A 21,527-nucleotide genomic window follows, 5' to 3' on the forward strand; every position below is an offset into this window, starting at 1 on the left:
CCTCTCATCCATTCTTCACACAACCTTTAAAGTTGTCTCCATCGACCTTTCGCTTGCCACATTAGATTGTCCCTTGTGCTTTCGGTTACATCTTGTACAAACATATCCGTCAATCTCTCCTGCTATTGGCGCTAGGCTCATAACCAAGGCATATAGCCGTTGCATAGTCCCCATCATGGCTAATCGACACCAAAGCGCTTGTGTCTTCCGCCTCTCCTTCATCACCGCGAACCCGTGCAATCGGCGGTCCGCTTCCCAACCTCTGGCCTTTCACTGGTCGTCTCTCGATAATCACATCGTGGAACGTCAGACGTCGGTGCGGATGGGCTTTAATGGTAGCCTCCTTTGCCGCAAATCTGGAACAGGACCCAAATCAGCGGCCACATTACGATATATTTGAACTCGCGTACCTTCCAGCCACGAATGCAGCACAACTCCACATCTCAGGATACTTTGCCGCAAGCTGCTCGTGTGAATGACTGTCATCGCTTGATTTGTGAAAAGCATCCTGTAATGCAGGCTTCTGAGCTTTCACACTGTTGAGAATGTCTAGGCGTGCATCCTTGTTTGCCAACTCTTCTGAAGATAATATCCTGCTTACAAAGCGCACAGCTCGTGGTCCTGAAAGAATTGAGTATATGCGAGATATCTGACAAATATCGTTTCCAACATTGAGTGGAAAAGGAAATGCCCGTAGTGGCTTCATCACCACTGCGGCACTGCCCAATAGATCAGATGTTATGTGGTAGACGTAGCGTCGGTAACCGACGATCTTGGTTTATTCTTCATTGAGCCGCTAGTGTCGGCAACTTATCGATTAAGCTCCACCCCTACGTCACCAAGCATTCACTGCGAACATGCATCGTCACCGGAGGAAATGTTCCCTTCAACCTTGTCATATTTTTTGTTGGATACCTAGGAAGACCTCCAATTATGGCTAAGCTGGTGATCTGGACAAAAGTTGCCTGCGGCGAGTGTTGTCAGCAGGACCAAATGAAACATCGATAAATCCTCAACGCCAGATTCATCCATTACTCCGCATTCAACATGGTTGTTGAACAATGCTAGAACAGGCCGGCTAAGAACAATAAACACAACCCACACAATCACCAAATAACCTCTGGGCCTTTAGACGTAGTGGTGCGGCGACTGGTCAGAGGCCCAGTAGTGAAAAGCATTGCCGCTCCCCCAGCAATAGCCTTCGATTGACCCATCTTGTTGATTTTACTCAGCGAGAAGAGGAGCGCGCTCCTGATCAGCAGGTGCACTACGCCAGTTGATCTCCCTGCCAGTCGCAGCAGGAACAGCAACAACAACCGTAGCGACGAAAAGCAGAGCCATGATGATAAAGGCAAAGATCCACTGGAAGGCAATCACCTGGTGAAGGAACTGAGAAACTCCAATGGCGGCAGCGAAGACGCTAAGCGAGAAGCCCATGGTGTAATCCTGCTGCAGTCAGTGTGCTGTGCCACTCAGGCGGGGTAAGTGAACATACCTTGTAGATGACGATGAAGAAGAGTCCGTAAGCGAGAATGGACCAGATGAAGATGTTTCCGAAGATACGAGGCACGAGGTGGTGGGGGTGGGGAATCATCAGAGCACCGTTCCAGTAGATCGCAACAAAGGTCCAGGACAAGGGTCCGGAAACAACAGGCGTATGAATAAATCGAGGATACGTGTTGTGGCGGAAGTACAGGGAGGAGAGGTTGATGAAGTTGAGAATCAGGATAACCTCAGCCCAGTGGAAGTGGGAGCGGACAAAGAGCATGACGAAAGCGAAGTGGAAGAGGTTGTTGAAGATGAAGTGGCTTCCGACGCTGGCGGCAGCATGAACGATGTCCGAGTTGCTCGAGAAGAGGTGACCAATGTACCCGGCCTGGAGAATGAAGAGGACAATCCTGGTAAAGCCGTTAGCATAAGAGCACACTTTTGATATTTGGAGGCACAAACCAGTAGATAGAGGTGATGATTGGGTTCAGAGTGAAAGCAGTGCGGTACATGTGGTTTTGCTCCCAGATCTTGCGGTTTCGAGTGTGGCCATCATCAGGACGATGGAGCGTATAGTAAACGGTGACGACAAGGGACAGGATCCAGGTGATGAGAGTCAGAATCTTGTATACGAGGATGGAATTGTTAGAATGGGAGTCCCTCTTTCCGAAGGGGTTGTCTATTGATGGGGTTAGTCAATGTTCGCGATAAAGCGGATAGTTGACGTACACTGCTGCCAGTTGGCCATGTTTGTCGCCGATTTAAGGGTGATTACGAGCTAGTGGTGTTTTGAAATAGAGTTTGTTGTCTTCCAGTATAGTTAAAGAAACTGCGGCGACTGAGAGAAAGGAGAGCAAGTTTAAAGGTCTCAGGAGGATGTGGCAGAAGTGGAAGTATTTAAAACCAGTGGACGGCTGGACGTACATATCTACAGTGACATAAGGACGGAGCTAGGGACTGATCTCCACTAAGATATTAGAACTAGGACTGCCTCAGGTAGGTAAGTGCTTTGCCTTAGTTCTGCGGGGAAGCGCAAGCTAAAGAGGGGCAGGAACAAAACAGCCACACCATGGCCTTTGGTATGTCACACCACGCTCGATGCTCCAGGAGAACCTAGCTCAGTCACCATAGAAAAAGAGTGCCTGCGAAGGTACCTACCTAAGGAAGGTACCTCGATTCTTGGATTGTATCCAGTACCTGCCTCAGTATTGACTTATCAAACTTTGGCTAGACATCGAAATACCGATTATATTGTGCGAGTTTACACAAGGTCATTGATATTGAAGCTTGGTACCTATCTGGAGTGAGACCTGCATTGCCTACGCCACAGGATCCGAGAAAGTACGCGGCAGCAACTGGTTCAAAGGAGCATGGGTGCGCATGATTACCCTCGGGCCATTGGATACATTTTGGAGTTTGGATCTTGCCTTGCCCAACCTGAGCAGCGCATCTTCTGATTCTCTGCCTTGCTTGACCAGATGACCTCTGCAGAAGGGCGCTAAGCTACTGATCAACCAAAAAAATTGCCGGGAATTAAATAGAGGTCGGGCTGTCATTGGTTTTGATGTGTCCAAGTTGGTGACCATCACGATTCTGGAACGTATTGGTGTGGTGACAAGGGGAATGACAGTGGCGCCAGATGCGGTACATGCTGTGACTGTCTACGTAACTGTGCGAGGCGGGCTGTGATTGTAGGTATCGACGCTATCTTTGGGTTAGTGCATGCTCTTTCTTTCATAAGTACCCAGTTTCACATAATTCTGGTGAGTATCAGCGAATTGATCAAGGTCAAGATATCACGTATCAAAGTCGGTTTGGAGATGATCGCAAGTGGATCGTTGATGTGGGTGTTTTATCCCCGGAGGTAAGTCCTGTCCAGGCTGTCTTGTTGGTTTGCATGAGCCTGCATTTGGTTTGCTCCATGGTTGTAAGTTGCAGGTGCAGGCGAGCGAGCAAGCAAGCAAGACAGACATGCCCCAAGTTTTATGATTGGTGAAAAAGTAGAGCTCCACTCCAATGACGACAACCTTGATCTGAGTTACTCTTGCCATTAGGTATTGTTGACCGGTTCAAAGTGGGACATTCTACCGTACAGTTATGAACTGGAGTGGAGGCAGGTAAGTTACCAAATGCAGAGTACCTTCCTTAATGAATTGTGGCTGTACCACAAACAGACAACATAAATAGACTAATCCGGCAGAGATTCTGTAGACAGATAGTGGCAGGAGTCTTATTGTTTCAGCTGCAATTGCTCATCGAGATTCTCAAGCTGCCTCCTGTGCAAGCATTAAATCACTTGCATCGCACCTCGACGACCTTGTCGTGTCAAATTGAAACCGGTTCCTGACTTGATATTGCATCTACTATGTTTGATGCGCTGTGGAACGACACTGCACACCCTGGTCTGGTCTGGTTCCCATTCGATCAAGTCGTCTGTGTATCTCGCCAGCTGGTATACCGTAGTACGTCACTGAGATGATTTCTCGACAATCGCAGGATTTGAATGCTTGACTGAAGCTAGAACATCCTTTCATTTGACGATGCAGATCAATCTTTGTCTCAGACTAGAAGAAAAGACATTCGCATATGTGCTCGAGAATTAATGACCAAGAGTACTCTCTGGCCCCCGGCTATACGAAATTTTGTCAATATCATTATCAACTTATATGCGCTCACATCCGGTGTCAACGGCTTGCTTCTTCTCTTCATCGACCATTCCACAGCGACTTGTCAACCCTCAAACATACCAAAGTCGCATGCGCATCATGGTCGGTATCTCCCTGATTGGCAAAAGAGCTTGTCGCCTGCGTCTTTCCACTTCTCAAGGCTCGCGTCTCGTCTTGCACGTCTCTTCTCAGCAGAGTCTGAGCGAGCAGGAGATGATTGCCAGTCCTTGGTCGTTTCTCTCAAGCGGGATCCAACAGTAAAGTCGTCGCTTCTGTAGCTGCTCCCCAGTTGCGCAATAACAGAATAGTTTGAAGGGTCGTCGATGAGTACCTCATCAAATTGTTCGCCGCTCGAATGGATACTATGCATTGCCCAGGACGATTTATGACTACTCCGAGCGTTCATGTCGCTTTTGGCAGCTTGGTTCTTTTCTCTGCTTTCGTGGAAACTGGAAAGTTGAGCATCTTGAATCGGTTCGTAGACGTTGGGTATCCGCGGATACTCGCTTGGCTCAACCCAAGAATTGCAGAAATCGTCTGTCTTCATGGTTCTGTGATGGTATAATGCTAACGGTGATTGCATAGTATAACAAGTTTATTAATTGCCTGAAAGACGGTCAAGATGGAAAGTCTGATGGCTCAAAAGCTTTTAAACGATGACAATGGAAGGTTTTGTGAATTGGCTCGTCAAAAAATGATACCCAGCCGCTGGTGTAAACGCATACTCGCCCAAAAGCTCACGCGCATCCTGCAACACCAACCATGACCATGACCGGATTGGAGACCTGCTTGTCACGCCAGAGGGGGAAAATGGACCAACTACAGGAAAGATGGAACAACGAACTACTGACTTGTGTCATGATGCCCGTCCATGCCAGGGCGGGCCTCAAAAAGCGGTGTTCGTTGGGTGCCCATTCAGCAAGTTGGGTGTCGTTAGGCTACGGCGAAACATTCCATGCCGTCCCATATCACATCTTATCGCATCACTGCAGCGAACGGGCCTGACAAGGAGAATTGGAATTTCCATCTTCTTTCAAGCAAAGAGACCTAGCTGAGGCTGTGCTGCGATACCCAATTATATGCCTGTCGTTTTAGCTGCTGGTTCGCCTGTTCAGCGCGTGCATACCGGACATGCATATGTGCACAGCCATCCCTCGTGACCAATCACACAAGCCTGTCTTGGGCATCTTGAAATCACAATATAGGCAAATCACACTGAATCTAAGCCTCGAGACTCGAAGCTCAAGGCAGCGGCATCGTACGCCCTGTACATAGGTACTGTATAAATGAGGCACTTCCCAAGGCAATCAGAAATTACACTCCAACATGTCCAGCCGAGACTTGCAAAGTGCAAAATGCCATCCTTAAAAGGACCGCACCATCGCCGCTTACAACTGTCTCCTAATTCCACCTGACAATCTAGATCAAGTCTCTATAATCGACACAGGAACCATGGACTTCCGAGAAAGGTCATACTCGAGGGGGGCTGATGACAAACAGCTCAAGCCTACAACACGCATCAACGATGAAACATGGGAAAGATTCAAGCCTTTTCTTTGTGGCTTGTACAAGAAGTATACTTTGAGTATCGTCATGGACATCATGGAGAAGAAATACGGCATTATCCAAAGGTATCTAGATATCTCTCTCATATACAGCACGCTATCCCTTTTGGCTATTGACTGACATCTTTGCTCCATTAGCAAGCGACAATATGGCTATCGTTTCGAAAAATGGGGGATAAAGAAGTACAACGCTAGCGACAAGAAAGGTCCCATCATGTCATTATCCCCTGGTGACCTCAACGAGTCGATCGACTTTCAGGATCTCGAGTTTGATTCGGAATCTCAGCCTTTCGATCGGCACATGTTACTGGATCTCACCGATCCCGATGCCCTGATGACCACGCCTGGTTCAGACGCTATGGATTATGATGGATCATCGGACAGCAAAGAGCTTCTCATTCAGTACCCATGGTCAACTGGATCGATTGAAGAGTCAAGGAAGCTTGCTGCTGACTTCTGCGCCGCCATGCTCGATGACTCGAACGCATTCAACTTATACTTAAATCTTCACCAATCTGTAGCCAACAGCGAACAATCTCTCCGAGAGACTCGAGAGTTTCTTGTTATCTCTTGTGCTCGAGTTGCCGGCAAGCCAGACAATGCTTTCAGTGCCAGAGAACTTCTTGCAAAAGAGTGGCCATATGAGTTTTCCAAGCCTCCGTTCCTCCTGTCAATGCTCAAAGCATACGTGGGAAGCCACCAAGAAGACTCTGATAAGTCACATTATATCCAACAAGTTACCCGCAATGTCGAGCAAATACTCGCCAGCGATCAGTCACTCCCAGAGATGACGCACAATTATTCATCAATCGATCTTGTGACATTTTTCTTTCTCAGCTATGCTTTCGAGATCTACGACGAACGGTTTGACCATTCCAACCCGCCGGAGTTTATGACAGAGAATCTTTTGCATGAGTTCATCAAGAAGCAGCCTTTCATTAAAACACTTCGCCACGACCGTCCCTCTCCACTACGCTGTTGTCTTGAGTGGTGCGAAGAACAGCTGCGACTGAATCACCCTGTAGCTTTGCAGGATTCCCCTGTCAACCCCAGTGCAGATATGCGTTCCTGGTGGCACAACATCCGAGTCTTCTGTACACTGTGGGGGGTTATGGTGCAGCTGGTGCGGGCAAATCGTGCCCCTGACTGGTATGGTCAGTGTGAATCTGCCTTTGGCATAAGCCCTTCTGAGCTCCTCGTGACATTATCATGGATGATACGTGCCGAAACGAATGCCGACGATGTCATTCAAGGAGACGATGAACTTCTCAAGCATGCGGCAGATGGAGCAAGCAATCTTCTTGACTTGGACGAGCCCAAGCTGTGGATCAACTTCTTCTACAAGTTTGCTTGGATGAACGAGTTGGTGAGCCCGGGTGAAGACGAGAAATCCTTCGAGACTCTTGTCCAAGACCAACTTCGCAAGTATGTCTCTGATGTACTCAGAATTCAGCTTCCACATCAACCAAGTAACCAGCCCGCCGCCGTCGCCAATATGAACATGTACAACTTTACCTCGCCAGGGTTTACTGGTTTTGATATGAACCCTCAAATTGCAGAGTTTTACAGCTAGTGCTCGGTTGGCCAGCGACGGCTGCTGTTTATTTATTTCTCTGCCATGTATTTTAGTCATGTAGCATATCAGGAGCATATCCCTAGGGAGAGTTATGAACTGGGGAACTCGGTTCTTGTTACTTTCAAAATAGATATATCAAAACTGAAAAAGCAAAACTGATCTATGCAATGCAGGGGTATAAGTGACAATGATCCTCCGTAGAGCCACCGAACTCTTTCATCCACACGCCTTTGCATGATGCCAAATCTAACAAACAAGAAAAGATAACACAGGCACTTCGACTTCCATTAGACAGGAATCAACCAAGCACTAAGTATTTAATCAAGCCAGGACTTAAACCTGACGCCTGCTCGCCCCCAATGACATTGTTGGTGATCCTTCCTTACACTTCTGTCACTAACTGCTCGCCTTCATCAAGCAATTCAGTAACCTTGCGCAGATTGCCCACCAGGCTTCGGCCAAGACCACCAAGCAGGAGTTTCTCAGCATTTGCGGGAAGCCCAAGATATGTGGGCGGCTCGCGCTCAGGGAGACGGTGAATCCAAGCGTTGAAGTCCTGAAGACTGGTGCCGGACGGCACAGTAAGGCCACCGTCAGGTCCGTCGACGAGCTTGTGGTCAACTTCATAGGCAGAAGGAGTCAAGAAAGATGTGACAAGCTGAGAGAGAAGTTTGAAGTCCCCTTCATCGTCAATCTTGCCACCGTAAGTTTCAGTTACCATGTAGCGGAGCATTTCCCAGGGAATATTCTGGGGAGCAATATTGGTTCTGTTGCCAGCCACATCATCCACCCAAGTATCAACAATGAAGGCAGAGCATTCGTACTGTTGTGGGTTAGTTTATGAACTCTGCAATAAAAGAGGTTGGGTTACTTACGTCACTGTCATTGAACTCCCAGAATCCCTTCCAACCCAAATTGGGTGCATATCGTAATCTCTCCTGTACAACAGCATGCAAGAATGATAAGAGCAAATACAACCGCGTCCTTTCGACAGGACTCTTCGTCGCTCGTGTAGACAACGAAGACATCGAGTCCTTCATGTTGGCTCTGACACCTGCAGGTTGTTCGTACATCAGTACACGAGATGCTCGGAGTAGGTTGACTGGAATCTTGGGACTCGACTCCATAGACAAGAAAAGTCGGAAGTCTGAGTGAGGGTTAAGTGATTCCATGCGCTTCTCTAAGCTCTGCAGCCATGTAGGTGCCAGATGAACGTTCTTGACCAAGACCCACGAGCCTGTTTGCGCAGCATTGCTAATTGCCTTGTCGGCACTTGCAAGACCTTCGTTGGAACCCATTGCAATGTTGGTACACTTGACGCGCATTCTCTCGACCAAGTTATCAACCTTGTAGCTGGCATCGAAGCCAGGGCTCGACACCATAGAGATAGGGAGAGTCGCAGACACTTGGGTGACTGTCTCCTTCAGGTCCTCGACAACATCAAAGATGCCTGAGCCAAAGACTTGGTTGACTAAACGCTCTGCCACAGGAACGAATCGGTCCATCCTGAAAAGCTTGACAAGCAGGAGAGACAGTAGGGCTTGATCATTAGCGTCAGTGTTGTCATCCCATATCAGTGGCACAAAATTCTCAGCCAGTTCTTCTGTGAAGAACTTGTCCCAATCCTCGACAGGGATAGCATCGATCTTTTCTTTGAGAACGCTGATCTTCTTGGCTTGTGCGAAAGCATTATCTCTATCATCAGGGTTGGAAGAAAGGTCCTTGCCTTCAATACGGTTATCGAGGATGACATCGATCAATGTCTTGTCCATCTTGTAGGGCGAGGCCTGCGCGAGCAACATTCCAAGGGTGACCCGGTCTCTTTGAAGTAGACCCAGAGCTGTCCGCTTGAACGTGTTGACAAAGAGATCCTTGACGATGACATCGCGTCGAATGTTGTGGTCGGTTTGGCCGGCCAAGTTCTTGTTGCCGTGTAAAACTGACTGGAAGATATCAAGGAAGTACTGGAGCGAAAACTGATAAAAGTGGTTAAGGTAGTGCAATTGTTCCAGAACAGCGAAGACAGCACTGCAGGATCGAGCAATAATGCTGTACTGTTGCGTAATCTCCTCAACCTCGGCCATGACACCTTCAGTGTTGCTCATCTTGCCTGAGATTTCGGCGGCCTCAGTCTTGAGGGTCTCAAGTGTCTCAATGACGTTGTCGTCGTCAAGAATGTTACCACGAGATTCGTTGAGGGCCTGCAGCAATCTTTTCTCCAGTTGTCGTAGATGAACCTTGAACTCTCCCTGTAATTTGATAAGGTTGGAGCGTCGCTCATCGACATCGGGACGCTCAGACTTGAGGACGTCGTTGAGGGATTGTGTCTGAAGACTGCTCTGAGTAACAGTAAAGTTCACAAAGGTGGTTCGACTGCAAATATCGGGGGCGAAAGTAGCCGAAGGATCGCGAGTTGAGAGGTAGATCTTGAACGCGGGTGAGAAATCAATCTCCTGCTTGCCAAGTTGAATAAGAACACGACCACCAGTCCTCTGATATTCCTTGTTGAGAACATGGTTGAGAATAGGATCCAAGTGCTCAGCGTCCTGAATAAGGATAGGGTTTCCAAAACGAAGAGCGCTTTCAAGTTGCTTGGTAAAGGTGTCATCCAAGAAACTTGTCACTGTTAGGCGGCGATCTTTACACTCTCTCTGCAAGAATTCCGTAACCCGCCCTGAGGGGTCGATGATGAGAGGGTAACGGTTGAAACGCTTGAGGATAATAGCATTCTCGGTGCACAGGTCATCCACGGGAAGAGTATTCTCCTGCCAGCCCAGGCGCTCATCTGCAGTGGAAAGGTATTCGGTGACAGGGTTTGGTGACTTGTAGTGTATGCCAGAGAGGTGAAGCTGATGGAACCAGTCATCCATCATGGACTTGCGGAAAGTCTGGTCATAGAGACCGCTATAGGCCAGGAAAGCAGCGGCAACAAGAACGTCTCCTACGAGAGTGCTGATCTGAATCTCGAAAGACTTGCTACCCTCTTCCCAGCGAACTCGTTCTGATGATAGACTGTCAAGAAGTCGGACACTGCGGTCGACCTTGAACTGGACCTTTGACATCTCAGCCTTGATGGATTGTGTCTCACTGATGAGTGCAGCATATTCGGTCTTGTATTTGTTGATGCTGGACTCCAGTCCTGCAATTTCGTCTTGTGTAGCCTGGGCGTCGGCCTTTGTTTGGAGGGCTTGTTCTTCTAGCTGCTCTACCTCGAGCTTGAGTGGACCGACACGGTCGAGGATATCAAAGTAGTTGACCTGAGCGCTGACCCATTGGACAAGAGGACCGCAAGCCTTGGAGGCACGGTTCACCTTCTCGAACGTGAACTCGGGGTTAGATAAGTAATCGCTGCGCATCTTGTTCCTCAGAGCCTTGGTCATCTTTTCCTCGTTGTTGAAACTGAGGATACTGGCAATGAAATCGTCCTTTCGAACAATACCTTGCACAGCTTTCCAGTCATTGATTCTGTGACCAAGCAAGGTACACACAGCATCCATAGCAAGCTTCACGCCTTGAGGAGGGTTACCCATGGACCTGACTTCGGTCAATTGCTGACGCTTGATGTTGCTGACACTGGCCTTTGCTTCATCAACGGCAGGCTCTGCCTTGGCAAGGTCCTCTAGCACAACCTTCTTTCTTGAAGCAACCTCAACTTCCTGCTTGTCCAAATGAGCCTGAATTTCCAAAGCGGTACTCTTCCTCTGCTCTGCTTCGCGCTGATCAGCCACCATTCGCTGAAGCTTCTCGTTGGCCTCTGCATCCTTCTGCTCCAGCTGTGTTTTCTTCTCCGCCAGGCTGACTCGAAGATCTCGGACCTTGTCGACGGTGTCTCTAAGCTTCTCTAGACCCACGTTCAGATGTCGCTGCTGCTCTTCGAGATCCTCTCGCTTCTCAGTGTAGAGTTTTACGTATTGAGTGATGAAGTCCAAGAAGTGACGGGGGGTCAAGAAAGTAACTTTGCCCTGCTGCTTCAAGAGCTTTTCGTTGTATCGTTGGAGAGAGTAGTGGATGTACACCATCGAATTGACAACCGTCTCGCGGTGAGAAGGAGGAAGTTGCAGGCCACGATAGGCCACAGGGACAGTATCAGGACACTCAAAGTTACTTCGGTCCAGATCGATGGAATGAGTGAGCTCATGGCCAACCTGGAACAGGGCTTGGTCAGACCAATCGCCAAACCAGTTAAGAACACAACGATTGAACAAGGCGGGACTAGTAGCAGCCTTGGAAGAGAGACCATCCTCAGGTGGGTTCATGGTAAAGACGACGTGCAGATTCTTGACAATCTGTTGGGTGAACCACTTGTACAACTCTTCGGGGGAGTCTAGATGCAGGTTTTGTCGCTGAGCACCCTCCTTACAAGCAGTCATGAGGGCAGCATATTCGTCACCCTCAAAAAGACCTGGAACTTCGGCGTTGGCGAGCAAGGTGTTCATTCTCTCCAAGAAGCCAGAGTCCAGCACGTTTGACTCGTCCATGATAAAGCAGATTTTCTCGCCCTTGCAGCCACATCGTCGAAGAACATCCCGCAGATCGTCGTCAAAGTCCTCGGCCGAGTACTTGCCATGCACCTTGATCTGGAAAACCTTGAGACCGTTCATCCAGGCCACGAAACGAGACAGGGTAGTCTTGCCACTACCACTAACACCAATCAAGATTAGATGGCCTTGGGGCTGTCTGAAGACACGATCGATACGTAGCACATGCTCTAAGACATCATTAAATAGAATCAGAGGCACGTCGACTTCTTCTTCACAGAAAGTCTTCAGTCTTGCTTTGACGAAGTCTCTCAATTGCTCGCGGTCCACAGGAACGTAGTTCTTAGACAGCCAGTTGGAGAAGAGGATAGGGCCTCCGAGAGCCTTCTCCTCGTCGATGTTGGGGAAATATTCGAGTGCAATGCGACGCACGCCCTCGTCAGTCCATTGCCTCTCTTCCTCAGCAACCAACCGATCTTGGAATAGACGGAGAGCTTCATGGGCCCAGATTCGGATCAGGCCTTCGATAGACAAACTCTCCAGAGGTCGAATAGCCTCGTAAACACCACGAACCCATCGTGTCAGCTCACGAGGACTGTATACGTAGTGGGGCTGAATCTTTGGCGTGAATCTCTGTTGAGACTCAAGGTAGAAACGAACCATGGCGTGGGTAAGGGCTTCAGAGTATCCTCGAAGTGAAGGGATGATTTTGAGAACTGCAGAGTTGAACGTGCCATAAATCTGGTTGAGAGATAGCTCACCAGGATAATCAACCATGATGAGCGGTGCATGTCGAAGGAATCTGGCACCCATAGGCGTACGTCCAGCGTCAGTTGGAGGATTGCAAGCACCCACGAACTGAATGCGATCTAGAGTGACCCAAGACTTGTCGGATGTTCGCCAGAAGCCATTGTGCTCAACCATCTGGCGCAGGAAAGAGATAGCTCGCTGGGTACCGTACTTGTCTGGTGCAGGCAAGTTGATTTCATCGCAGAAGACAACAAGCCATCTACCGATTTGACTGGGGGAGAGCATAACGCCATTCAGTGTCTTCTTGTACTCGCAGTACTGCTCAAAAGTCTTGATGAGGAGATCGGGGGTTGTTGCGCTTGAGAAGTTCAGACCAACAACCTCCATATTCGGCAGCTTGCGAAGAGCGCTGAACAGAGTCATTGTTTTACCTGAACCAGGGGGACCACAGAGCAGCAAGGGCTTATGTTCGGCGAGCCAAGAGTAAAGGACGTCTTCATGGCGGACAGTGTCCAGAGTAGGAATGACAACATCAGTCTGAAGGATGGAGTGCGTATTGACCTCTATTGTAGGCACCTGGTTCTGCCATGGAGCCCACTCGCACTTGGGTAGGGTCACGTCAAAATCAATAAGTGAGCTTGTGCCGTCGATGGGAGGGGAGCCAAAGTTGGCTAATGCACAGAGCTCATCGCCGAATGCCTTTCGGTCATTGAGAGGACAATCGCCAGTGAGTGCCCATACGAGTGCTAACAGAAGCTTCTTCGAGATGAATGATTCGATTTGTTCAGACTCTAGAGGGAAATCGGAATGCTGTACGTTATAATCGATGGCATCCCGAACTGCCTTATTGAGCAGCGAGAAAAGAGTCGTGAGGACACGAGCAACTGTAAACTCCATGATGTGGTTATAGGCCTCGGCCTGCTTGAGAGCTTGAATAATGAAATCTTCTTCAGACAGATAGATACGAAGCAATGCCGCAAATTCGCCCTGCACAGCCAATGTTTTGGCAGGGTTCTGACCAGTGGCAACATTGTCTTCATCCAAGTCCTCGAAGGGGACGCTGCTAAGGGTGGACAAATAGTTTTCGACCAACATGTTGGGCGATACCGTGTCCTCGCTGAACCAGACCATACCACAACGACTGACGGTAGCCAGGGTTGCATACTTGAGCGTCTCGACTTCAAACATGATTCGCACGTTAGATGGGAGGTTAAGACGCTCACCGTTGGGAAGCGTGAGCAGTTTGTTGTCATCAAGGACACTGTTCAAGTTTTCAACCCATTCGGGATCAACGTCACCATCGAAGACGATCCAATGTCGTTTGGAGTCCTCGCCACGAAGGTTGTCGACGATCTTTCGCAGAATGCTAGTGAACAAACCGTCTGTCCATTCGCGAGTGGTTGAGTCGAGATTTCCGTACAAGGCCTCCTTTGACATGACCTTGGAGTCGATTATGTGCGAAACTCCCTCGACTCCCTCAACCTTCTGGAGCGCATCGAGCAAAAGTCTCCAAGCTGCGGATTTACCAGAACCAGAGTTACCGACCATCATAACACCGTGATGGATTTTCTGAATCTGATACAGTTGGAGAACCTTGGTCATCCAAAGCTCGTTTACCACAAGGTGACGTTCAGCAGCCAGGGTTCGAATTGCATCTTCCAGGGCCACCAGGTTGGCGGGGACGTATTGCACACCGGGGAAGCAGTCGGTCTCAATAGTCATCATGACATCGACATCGGATTTGATGAGTTTAGGCGCAATCGTTTCTCGAATGCTTTGCACAATGATTTCAGGTTCAACAACCTCTTCGGCACCTAGGGTTCCCTCACCCAGACGAGCACGTTTCAAGCCACCAGAGCTAACCAGCACACTTTTGAGAGCACGCAGACCGAAATCGTAATGAGCTTGCTTTGACAACTTGCCAGAACACTGGTCGAAGAAAGGCACAGTATGCTTGGATAGTTGCTTGGCTTGGTTGAAACCTTGAGAGTAAAGCATCACTTCAGCGATAAGTTCCTTGTCGGGCTTCGACATGGCCACGCTGCGGAAGAGCTTCTTCAGGTTGTCAGGCAAGTTGGAACGACCAGCATAACCAGGGTTCATAGTGATAAAGATACCGGTGTTTTCGTTGACGTGGAGTTGACGGCCCACCAGTTCGATCTGTGACTGGTCGTCTTCAGCACCTTGCTTTAGGCCCAGCTGGATGTTTTGAATCTGCTGCGATACGGCGGAAAGGATTCGTTCTTCCAAACGGTTGAACTCGTCGAAACAGCCCCAAGCACCAACTTGACAAATACCCAAGAAAATGCGGCCCATTGCCTGGAAATCAAAAGTATCGTCACAGCAAAAGACCAGGGTGAATCGACCGAGCTGTACACCAAGAGCCTTGACTGATTCTGTTTTACCTGTACCAGCGGGTCCATAAGGTGAACCACCAAGACGTTGGCACAGAGCTTGGGTAAGAGTGAGGAAACATCGATCGGTAAGAGGTGTGCGAACAAGACGCTCAGGAACTCCCAGATACTCAAAACCGTAGTTGAGCTTGGCATTGGCCATCTTGATGTAGAGTCGGTCCAGAAACTCGCCCTCGGGGTTGTAAACGTATCTCATCTGTAGCTGCCAAAGGTAATGACCTGTAGAATTGGCGTTGGCATTAATAAGCTTCTCGATGGTGTCTCGCTGGTGGACGCATTCAGTAATAAGCTGTTCGCATTTCTTTCTCAGAATCACTTCAAGTTCTCCAAGGACTGTGTCGGCAAGCACTCGAAGAACCTCTACCTCACGCTCGAACAGAAGTTTCAGTGTGCTGCCGCCATCAGTGAGAGATTGGTTGACGGCTGTAGTCCAAGCTACTTGGGTGGCAAGAACAACGATCTGGCTGGGATAGGCATCCATAAATGCGTTCAGAGCCTCACGATCAATCTTTTCCGATTCAAAGATAGGAGTGTACTGATCAACAGCCTCAGCAAGGAGCTCAGCGAGCGTCGACTTCATACCGCCCTCTAGGAGAGCCAGCCAGTCGTTGATCTTGGGAGTTTTCGCCAAGGAGATCTCCTTCTTCAATCGGACAACTTCGCCCTCTTTGGAAGTGAAACCTGAGATGACAGTCTCGTCGTCCATGACAAGACCTGAGAGACCTGCAAACATCTTTTTGAAGTGCTTGGCAATGCGCAATGTATCGTTGCTGTTACCAATCATCTCGAGAAGATCTTCGTCACCAACAAAGTAGAATCGAGGAAACGAAACACGCTCCTTCTCCAGGTATTCACCTAGAGCCTTCTGGATCTTGTTAAGCATTTCAGCGAGTCGCTCTAACGACTTTTGCACATTGGGAATGTTCAGAACCTCCAACACGTATGGAGATTTGTTGGCCTTCTTCATCACAGCAAGAAATTCACTGTTGATGTTCTGGAAACGTCCTGATTCAATGGGAAGAAGATGCTTGATATCGGCGTTGCCAGTGAAGACGCCCTCAAGGTAAACCCATTGACGTTGGACATCAATCCACACGTCGAAGAGCACATGTACTCGGTTGAGCTTGTCTTCCCAAGCCACAGCTTCTTCCTCAAACTCTTTGTAGTAGGGAGAGTGCTTCATAGCCTGAAGTGAGTTCAGATTCTCACTACACTTTGCAAAGAGGTCGTCCCAGCCACGGATAAGACGGATCTTATTTTGATAGTTTACCATCTCAAGCGCATAGTTCTGCCAGGTCTCACGGACTTGCTTCAGGAACTCCTCTAAAGCCATCTCTCCTTGCGCCTGTGTAATGATGTCCTTGACGATGACTTCGGTAGCAACAAGGTTGAGGTCCCAGACATCGCCAAGAGTCATAGAGCTGGGCGAGAATCGCTTTTGGGGCTTGATTTGTTTGTATATCTTGACCCAGTGACGCTCGCGAATGGCATCAGACTTGAGGTCGGAAAGAATAGGGTTGACTTTCAGGAAACCACGCAAGATACCTTGAACATGCTCAAAAGCAGCGTACTGGCGCATTCTACTAGGCATATCCTTTGTACTCTTGATGAGGTCGTCGACCTTGGAACGGATCTTGCGTGGCTGAACCGCAGTCCAAAGAATGTCACGCGTCTCATTGAGGCTCGCCCAGATAGTGGATAGATTTGACCAAACAGATTGGAAGTCTCTGACTTCCTCAAGAGTCGACTCGAGAGAGGTATCAAGGCTGGCGGGAATATCTAATGCTTCCTTAGCCTTGACGACCATCTGCGCATCGTCCTGCAGTTTGGAGATGCGAGCTTCGAAAGAAGACAAGGTAGCCGACGCCACGTCAGGCTGAATGGTTCCCGACACCGGCTTCTCCTCGTTCCATTGGGCTGCGATCTCGGCAATCCGCTCGTTGACCAGCTTGTCCTCTGCACTAATCTTAGCCCGGAGCGCGTCACTTTGTTCTTGGACAATTCTCGATTTCTTTTCAAGAATTTCCTTCAAGGCCTCCCACTGGCTGTCAATCTGCTCAATGTGCAACCAGTCGTTGGGGAACTGATAGCGTTGTCTGACGAGCATTGACTGCCCTTGTCTAAACATGTCGATTTCAGGGGCCCACGTCTTGACGTTGCGTTTGCAGCTCTGGACAACAGTGATAAACTGCACAGCCTGTGCAGTTGATGAAGCGTCAGAGCTTTGGCTCTCAAGGTGTTTGCGCGCTTTCTCGATCTCTGCGTTGATATCGCGCATACGGTTGCCAAGACGACTGGCAAACTTGATCAGAATCTCATGCTGCCACTGGTCGTACTTTGCGTTGACCTTGGTCTGAACTTGATCATAGTCGATGGTGAGGTGACCAAATTCGCGGCTGACCTCCTGTGTGTCGAACGTGGATCGGTTCTTGCGGAGATCCTGCAGGAGCTGCAACCATCGTGGGAGTGGTTCTCCGAGAGCATCATAGACTTGTTCAGACTGAAGATCCCAGAGAGATTGGAACTGTAACCACTTGTCAACATAGGCGCTAATTTCCTGGAGCTTCTTTTCAACGGAAATGTAAACACGCTGCAACAATCCGGCGCACTCAGTAGGCAGGTCGGTAAAGCGCAGCTCGTCGTTGGCGGTAGTGGTGAGGGTCATCTGGTATCGGGAGGCCTTGATCTTGCGGAGATTGCAAACAATTCCAAGCCACTCATGAAGATGCAGGAACCAGCTCGCACGGGCGAACTCTAGGGGCGGGTCAAGGTAGATAACCTGGTTGCGCATAACCACTTCGAGCACGAGGCGCTTCATGGTCGGGCTTTCTGGCTTGTTCTCTTCGTTGTTGGTCCTCCTGCGCCACTCTTCCTCAGGGGTGTCGTCCTCGAATGCTGTAATCCACGAATGGACTGCACTCTGCAGGCGTGTGAGAAGGATAGATTGAATCTTGGCGTTCAGCTCCCGCACCCAAAAGTCCAAGTTGACGTATTGCTCAAGGTTCAGCTGATCAACAGCTGATTGAATCGTATCCAGTCGACTGTGGAAAGCAGCCTCTTCATAAGGGCAGGTATTGAGTTCCTTCAAGGCTTGTTCAACAGTGGCATGGGTGAAGCTCAAAGAGACGGCCTTCTGTTGGAGCACGGAAACAGCTGCTGCGAAGCCGCGAACGAACATGCCATGCTTACTCTCGGTGTTTTTGGCCAGGCCAAAATCACTTCCAGCAGGCAACAACGGGCGGGTTTGTCTGTTGTCGGAGTAGAACAACTCATGTGAATTGATGAAGGATTCCCATCGAAGTGGCACGCCTTCACCAATCAGCCTGTACACGTCATTTCGGTATCCGTTAAGAAGAACCGACTCCTCTCCCATGCCAGAAATTTGACGAAGAGTCTGGGAAAGAGTTCTCACGCTCTCCATCAAGCTGACAGCATAGGGATATACACGTTTCGCATCTTTGGACACAGTCGTGACAGCATGTGGTACCGAATAAGATTGCCAGGTCAGGTTGCGAGTTTCCTTGAACAGGGTGATGACTTGGGGATCGAAGTTGACGTTGAGTTCAAGAATACCACCTGCAGACCTCACACTGACGATCTCAAAAAGGTGTCCAGAAATAGAGATTTTGCGTCGTCCGACATCGTTGAGCCAGGCTTCATAAATTCGAGTAGTGTCAAGCTTCTGCTTGAATAGCTCACTCTCCTCATGCAGCTTATGACCTTCAGCATGCAATGTCCACTTATCGCCGAGCACAGCCTCTACTTTGTCCATGTACCTGTCCAGTTGGCACTCGATCTGGCGTGCCCAAATGATAGCACCAGACACAGGGGGAAGATCTCGCAATTGGGCCATAGCATGTGTCTCTGAATGGCCATACTGTTGCTTGAAGCGCTCGTGCAGGCCGTTGATCGCCTGCTTGACGTGATCCATCAACTGATTCTGATATTCTTGGATGGCACCACGAATCTTGGGGCGAACGAAGAGGGCGTTGAACTTGGAGAAAACTCTGAACATTTCGTTTGCAGTCTTAGCAGTGGCGAGTCGGTCTCGGAGCCTGGAGATGATCGAGTTCTCTACTCGGGTCGTACGTTCGTTGTAAAGGTTCTCGGCTCGTACCCATCGCTCCCTGCCCTGATCCGTGACGTCCAGCAAGTCAACATTCTGAAGAGCCTCCCAAGCCTGCTTGACTTCCTCTACAGCATCAACATCGCCCATCTCCTCCACAATAACACCATCAGATCCAGTTGTCTCAGCCACGCCTGGAATAATGGCTTGGGGTCCTAGAACGGTCACAATAGTGCGTTGAAGCTGCTCGTGGTTGTCACGGAAAGTGCCGACATAATTGATTCTTGCCTCGAGCTCAGAATGCTTCTTGACGATCTTGATAGGGATGAACTTCTCGTTTCTTCGACGTGTCACCTCACGAGCTACATTAGTGAATTCTTTGACATTCTCTTCCCAAGTTTTGAAAATCTCTTCACAAGTGTCCATGATGTTCTTGAACTGCTGGTAATCAAGGTTGACCAATTCGGTACCTGGCAACAGCCTGTGAAGCACATCGTCGAGGTCTGCAGAGATGGCCTCGACAAGGGGAAGAGCCCTACGAATAGGGTATGGGCAGATTCTCAGCTTCTTGTTCAAATGTCCAAAGATCTGATGAATGGCCTCCTCAACCTTAGACAGCGAGGTGGCGGACAGCAACTCATCAAGGGGAAAGTCTCGCATAAGCTGGTTGTACTTCTGCACTTTATCCATAGCCTCCTTCAGACCGGTATCGGCTGTGAAACTGACGGTAGCCTGGAAGCGCTTGGCATGCTTAAGGATGTCCAGTGTCAAGAGAACACCTTCGCTGCGAAGCTGGCCCTCGATTCCCTCTAGAGCTGACTCCATGGACAGCCAGAAATTGACTTCCTGGCTCGCAGTACTGAACTCCTGGTTGGCATTCGAAGAAGGGTCTCTAGTCAACTTGGTGATTCCCTGAATCGACTTGATCCAAGTATTGACATTGGCCTGCAATCGGTTGAGGAACGTGCTGTCCTGAAGAAGGTTCTGAGGGATCCCATCGATGGAAGGTCGGTTGTTGTTGGCTTCAGCTTCATCGAGGACGTTCTGAACAATCGAATGGAACGTGAGTGAGATCTCGGGAATGTCGACATTCTGCTGGAGGTGCAGCAAGCTTAGTTCCAAGTCGTTGAGTCGCTTCTTGGTCACAGGAATTCCCGTTTTGGCATCCACGTCGGCCCTTCCTCGCGACCCGTTGGCCAGCTGCTGGCTCTTGGTGTTGGCATCAAAATACGGTACCAAGGCATGATGAACTTGAGAATGAAGAACCTCCCAAGGGGAGAGTACCGAGCCCTGTTCTCCAACTCCAGCGTTCAGTGATGCAGGACCAGGCAGATTAGTAATGAATATTTGGGATGTGAGAGGTCGGGTCGGATCTATGGGCTGAGGCGTTTTAATAAGAACAAGCGAAGCAACGGTCGTTGGAGACGAGGAGATCTCGGTGGACAGCGTGTAGTTGTAAGACGTCGGCGCTAATTTCACATCAGCAAGGGCAACCTTGACCATAATAGAATCCAATGTACCAGAGGGGTCGGCCCCGGGCTCTACCGCAGATGAGCTTGCGAAATCCTTCTGGATGTAAAGCACATTCTGGGTATCGTTCGCAAAACGTGTGCAGCGAGAGACAGTCTCGCTGTATCGAGCTTTGTGGAGCAAGCTTCCAAGCTGTTCGAGCTCCTCTCGTGTAGCACCGAGTGCGATCTCGCAGACGGAGGCGAGATGCTCGACAACGCGCTCCGGTTCGATGGTGGGAAAGGACGGGGACGTAACGCCGTTAGCGGAAGCTCCTGGGCTCGGCACGGCGGGCGAAGTGATCTCCATTATTGATGAATGAAGATCAGAAGAAATTACGTGGTTTATTTAGCAAGACCTAAGTCATTTCCAAGTCGTCGGTTCGTTATAGGTGTGAGTATGGATCGCAAGGCAGTCGAGGAAGGTCTATGTGGCGGTCGAGAGCTTTCTTCGGGTTGGGGGAAATAGCTTAATAACAAGTCAAATATTAAAACAGCTTTAGCAAAATCGAAAGATGAGCTCAAGACTAAGGAGCGTAGTGTTGAGTATCAACAATTTCCGTTGTGAAGTAAAGTCGCGGCAATGATATGAAGTCCTCAGCGACCGATCGGGGTTTGGTGGAATAAGATGAGGTTCACCAGATGGATCCAGGAGTTGTTGACTTTCCTAAAGGGCACTGCACCTCTGCTGGGTTTTGCCGAATTTACGCGACTTTGTTCAGGGGGTAACCCCTGTCGCGACTGGTCTGATCGTCAATTGGGTAGAATGGATGTGTCAGGAGTCGATTGGAGGATGATACGTCCCGCTTAGATGTTGAGCCACACCTTTCTCTCAGTGACGAAGTGCAAGATAACTTACTAAACTACTAGAAAAATTAACTTATATCATGTATGAGGTACAATGCTGTATGCAGAGGCAGTCTGGTTTATAGATATGAATTCAACGCCCATGTTCTGCAGATCAGGTTCATATCATGAAAGTCACGCTGCATCTTCAAAGTCATGTATCCGTACCC

The 21,527-nt window shown here is 49.2% G+C and overlaps 4 protein-coding genes across 4 annotated transcripts; 1 reads left to right on the forward strand and 3 right to left on the reverse strand.

The window, feature by feature from the left end:
* Positions 1 to 1,224: 1,224 nt before the first annotated feature.
* FIESC28_04870 (uncharacterized protein) lies at positions 1,225 to 2,236 on the reverse strand (the record flags this gene model as incomplete). Its single annotated transcript, XM_031159017.1, has 4 exons — positions 1,225 to 1,446; positions 1,496 to 1,898; positions 1,951 to 2,167; positions 2,218 to 2,236. 4 exons carry the CDS (start codon positions 2,234 to 2,236, stop codon positions 1,225 to 1,227), a joined length of 861 nt encoding a protein of 286 aa, XP_031016969.1.
* A 2,015-nt stretch (positions 2,237 to 4,251) lies between these two features.
* FIESC28_04871 (uncharacterized protein) lies at positions 4,252 to 4,701 on the reverse strand (the record flags this gene model as incomplete). The annotated part of the gene is made up of 1 exon (XM_031159018.1): positions 4,252 to 4,701. The coding sequence occupies one exon, from the start codon at positions 4,699 to 4,701 to the stop codon at positions 4,252 to 4,254; it is 450 nt and encodes a 149-aa protein (XP_031016970.1).
* Positions 4,702 to 5,606: 905 nt separating this feature from the next.
* On the forward strand, positions 5,607 to 7,292 carry FIESC28_04872 (uncharacterized protein; the record flags this gene model as incomplete). The annotated part of the gene is made up of 2 exons (XM_031159019.1): positions 5,607 to 5,785; positions 5,858 to 7,292. The coding sequence occupies 2 exons, from the start codon at positions 5,607 to 5,609 to the stop codon at positions 7,290 to 7,292; spliced, it is 1,614 nt and encodes a 537-aa protein (XP_031016971.1).
* A 385-nt stretch (positions 7,293 to 7,677) lies between these two features.
* Positions 7,678 to 20,821, reverse strand: FIESC28_04873 (uncharacterized protein; the record flags this gene model as incomplete). The annotated part of the gene is made up of 2 exons (XM_031159020.1): positions 7,678 to 8,118; positions 8,171 to 20,821. The coding sequence occupies 2 exons, from the start codon at positions 20,819 to 20,821 to the stop codon at positions 7,678 to 7,680; spliced, it is 13,092 nt and encodes a 4,363-aa protein (XP_031016972.1).
* Between the last annotated feature and the right edge of the window lie 706 nt (positions 20,822 to 21,527).

The sequence above is a fragment of the Fusarium coffeatum genome (genome assembly GCF_003316985.1).
Source record: "Fusarium coffeatum strain FIESC_28 chromosome Unknown BRIP53273_contig_106, whole genome shotgun sequence".
In the NCBI taxonomy this organism is placed as follows: domain Eukaryota; kingdom Fungi; phylum Ascomycota; class Sordariomycetes; order Hypocreales; family Nectriaceae; genus Fusarium; species Fusarium coffeatum.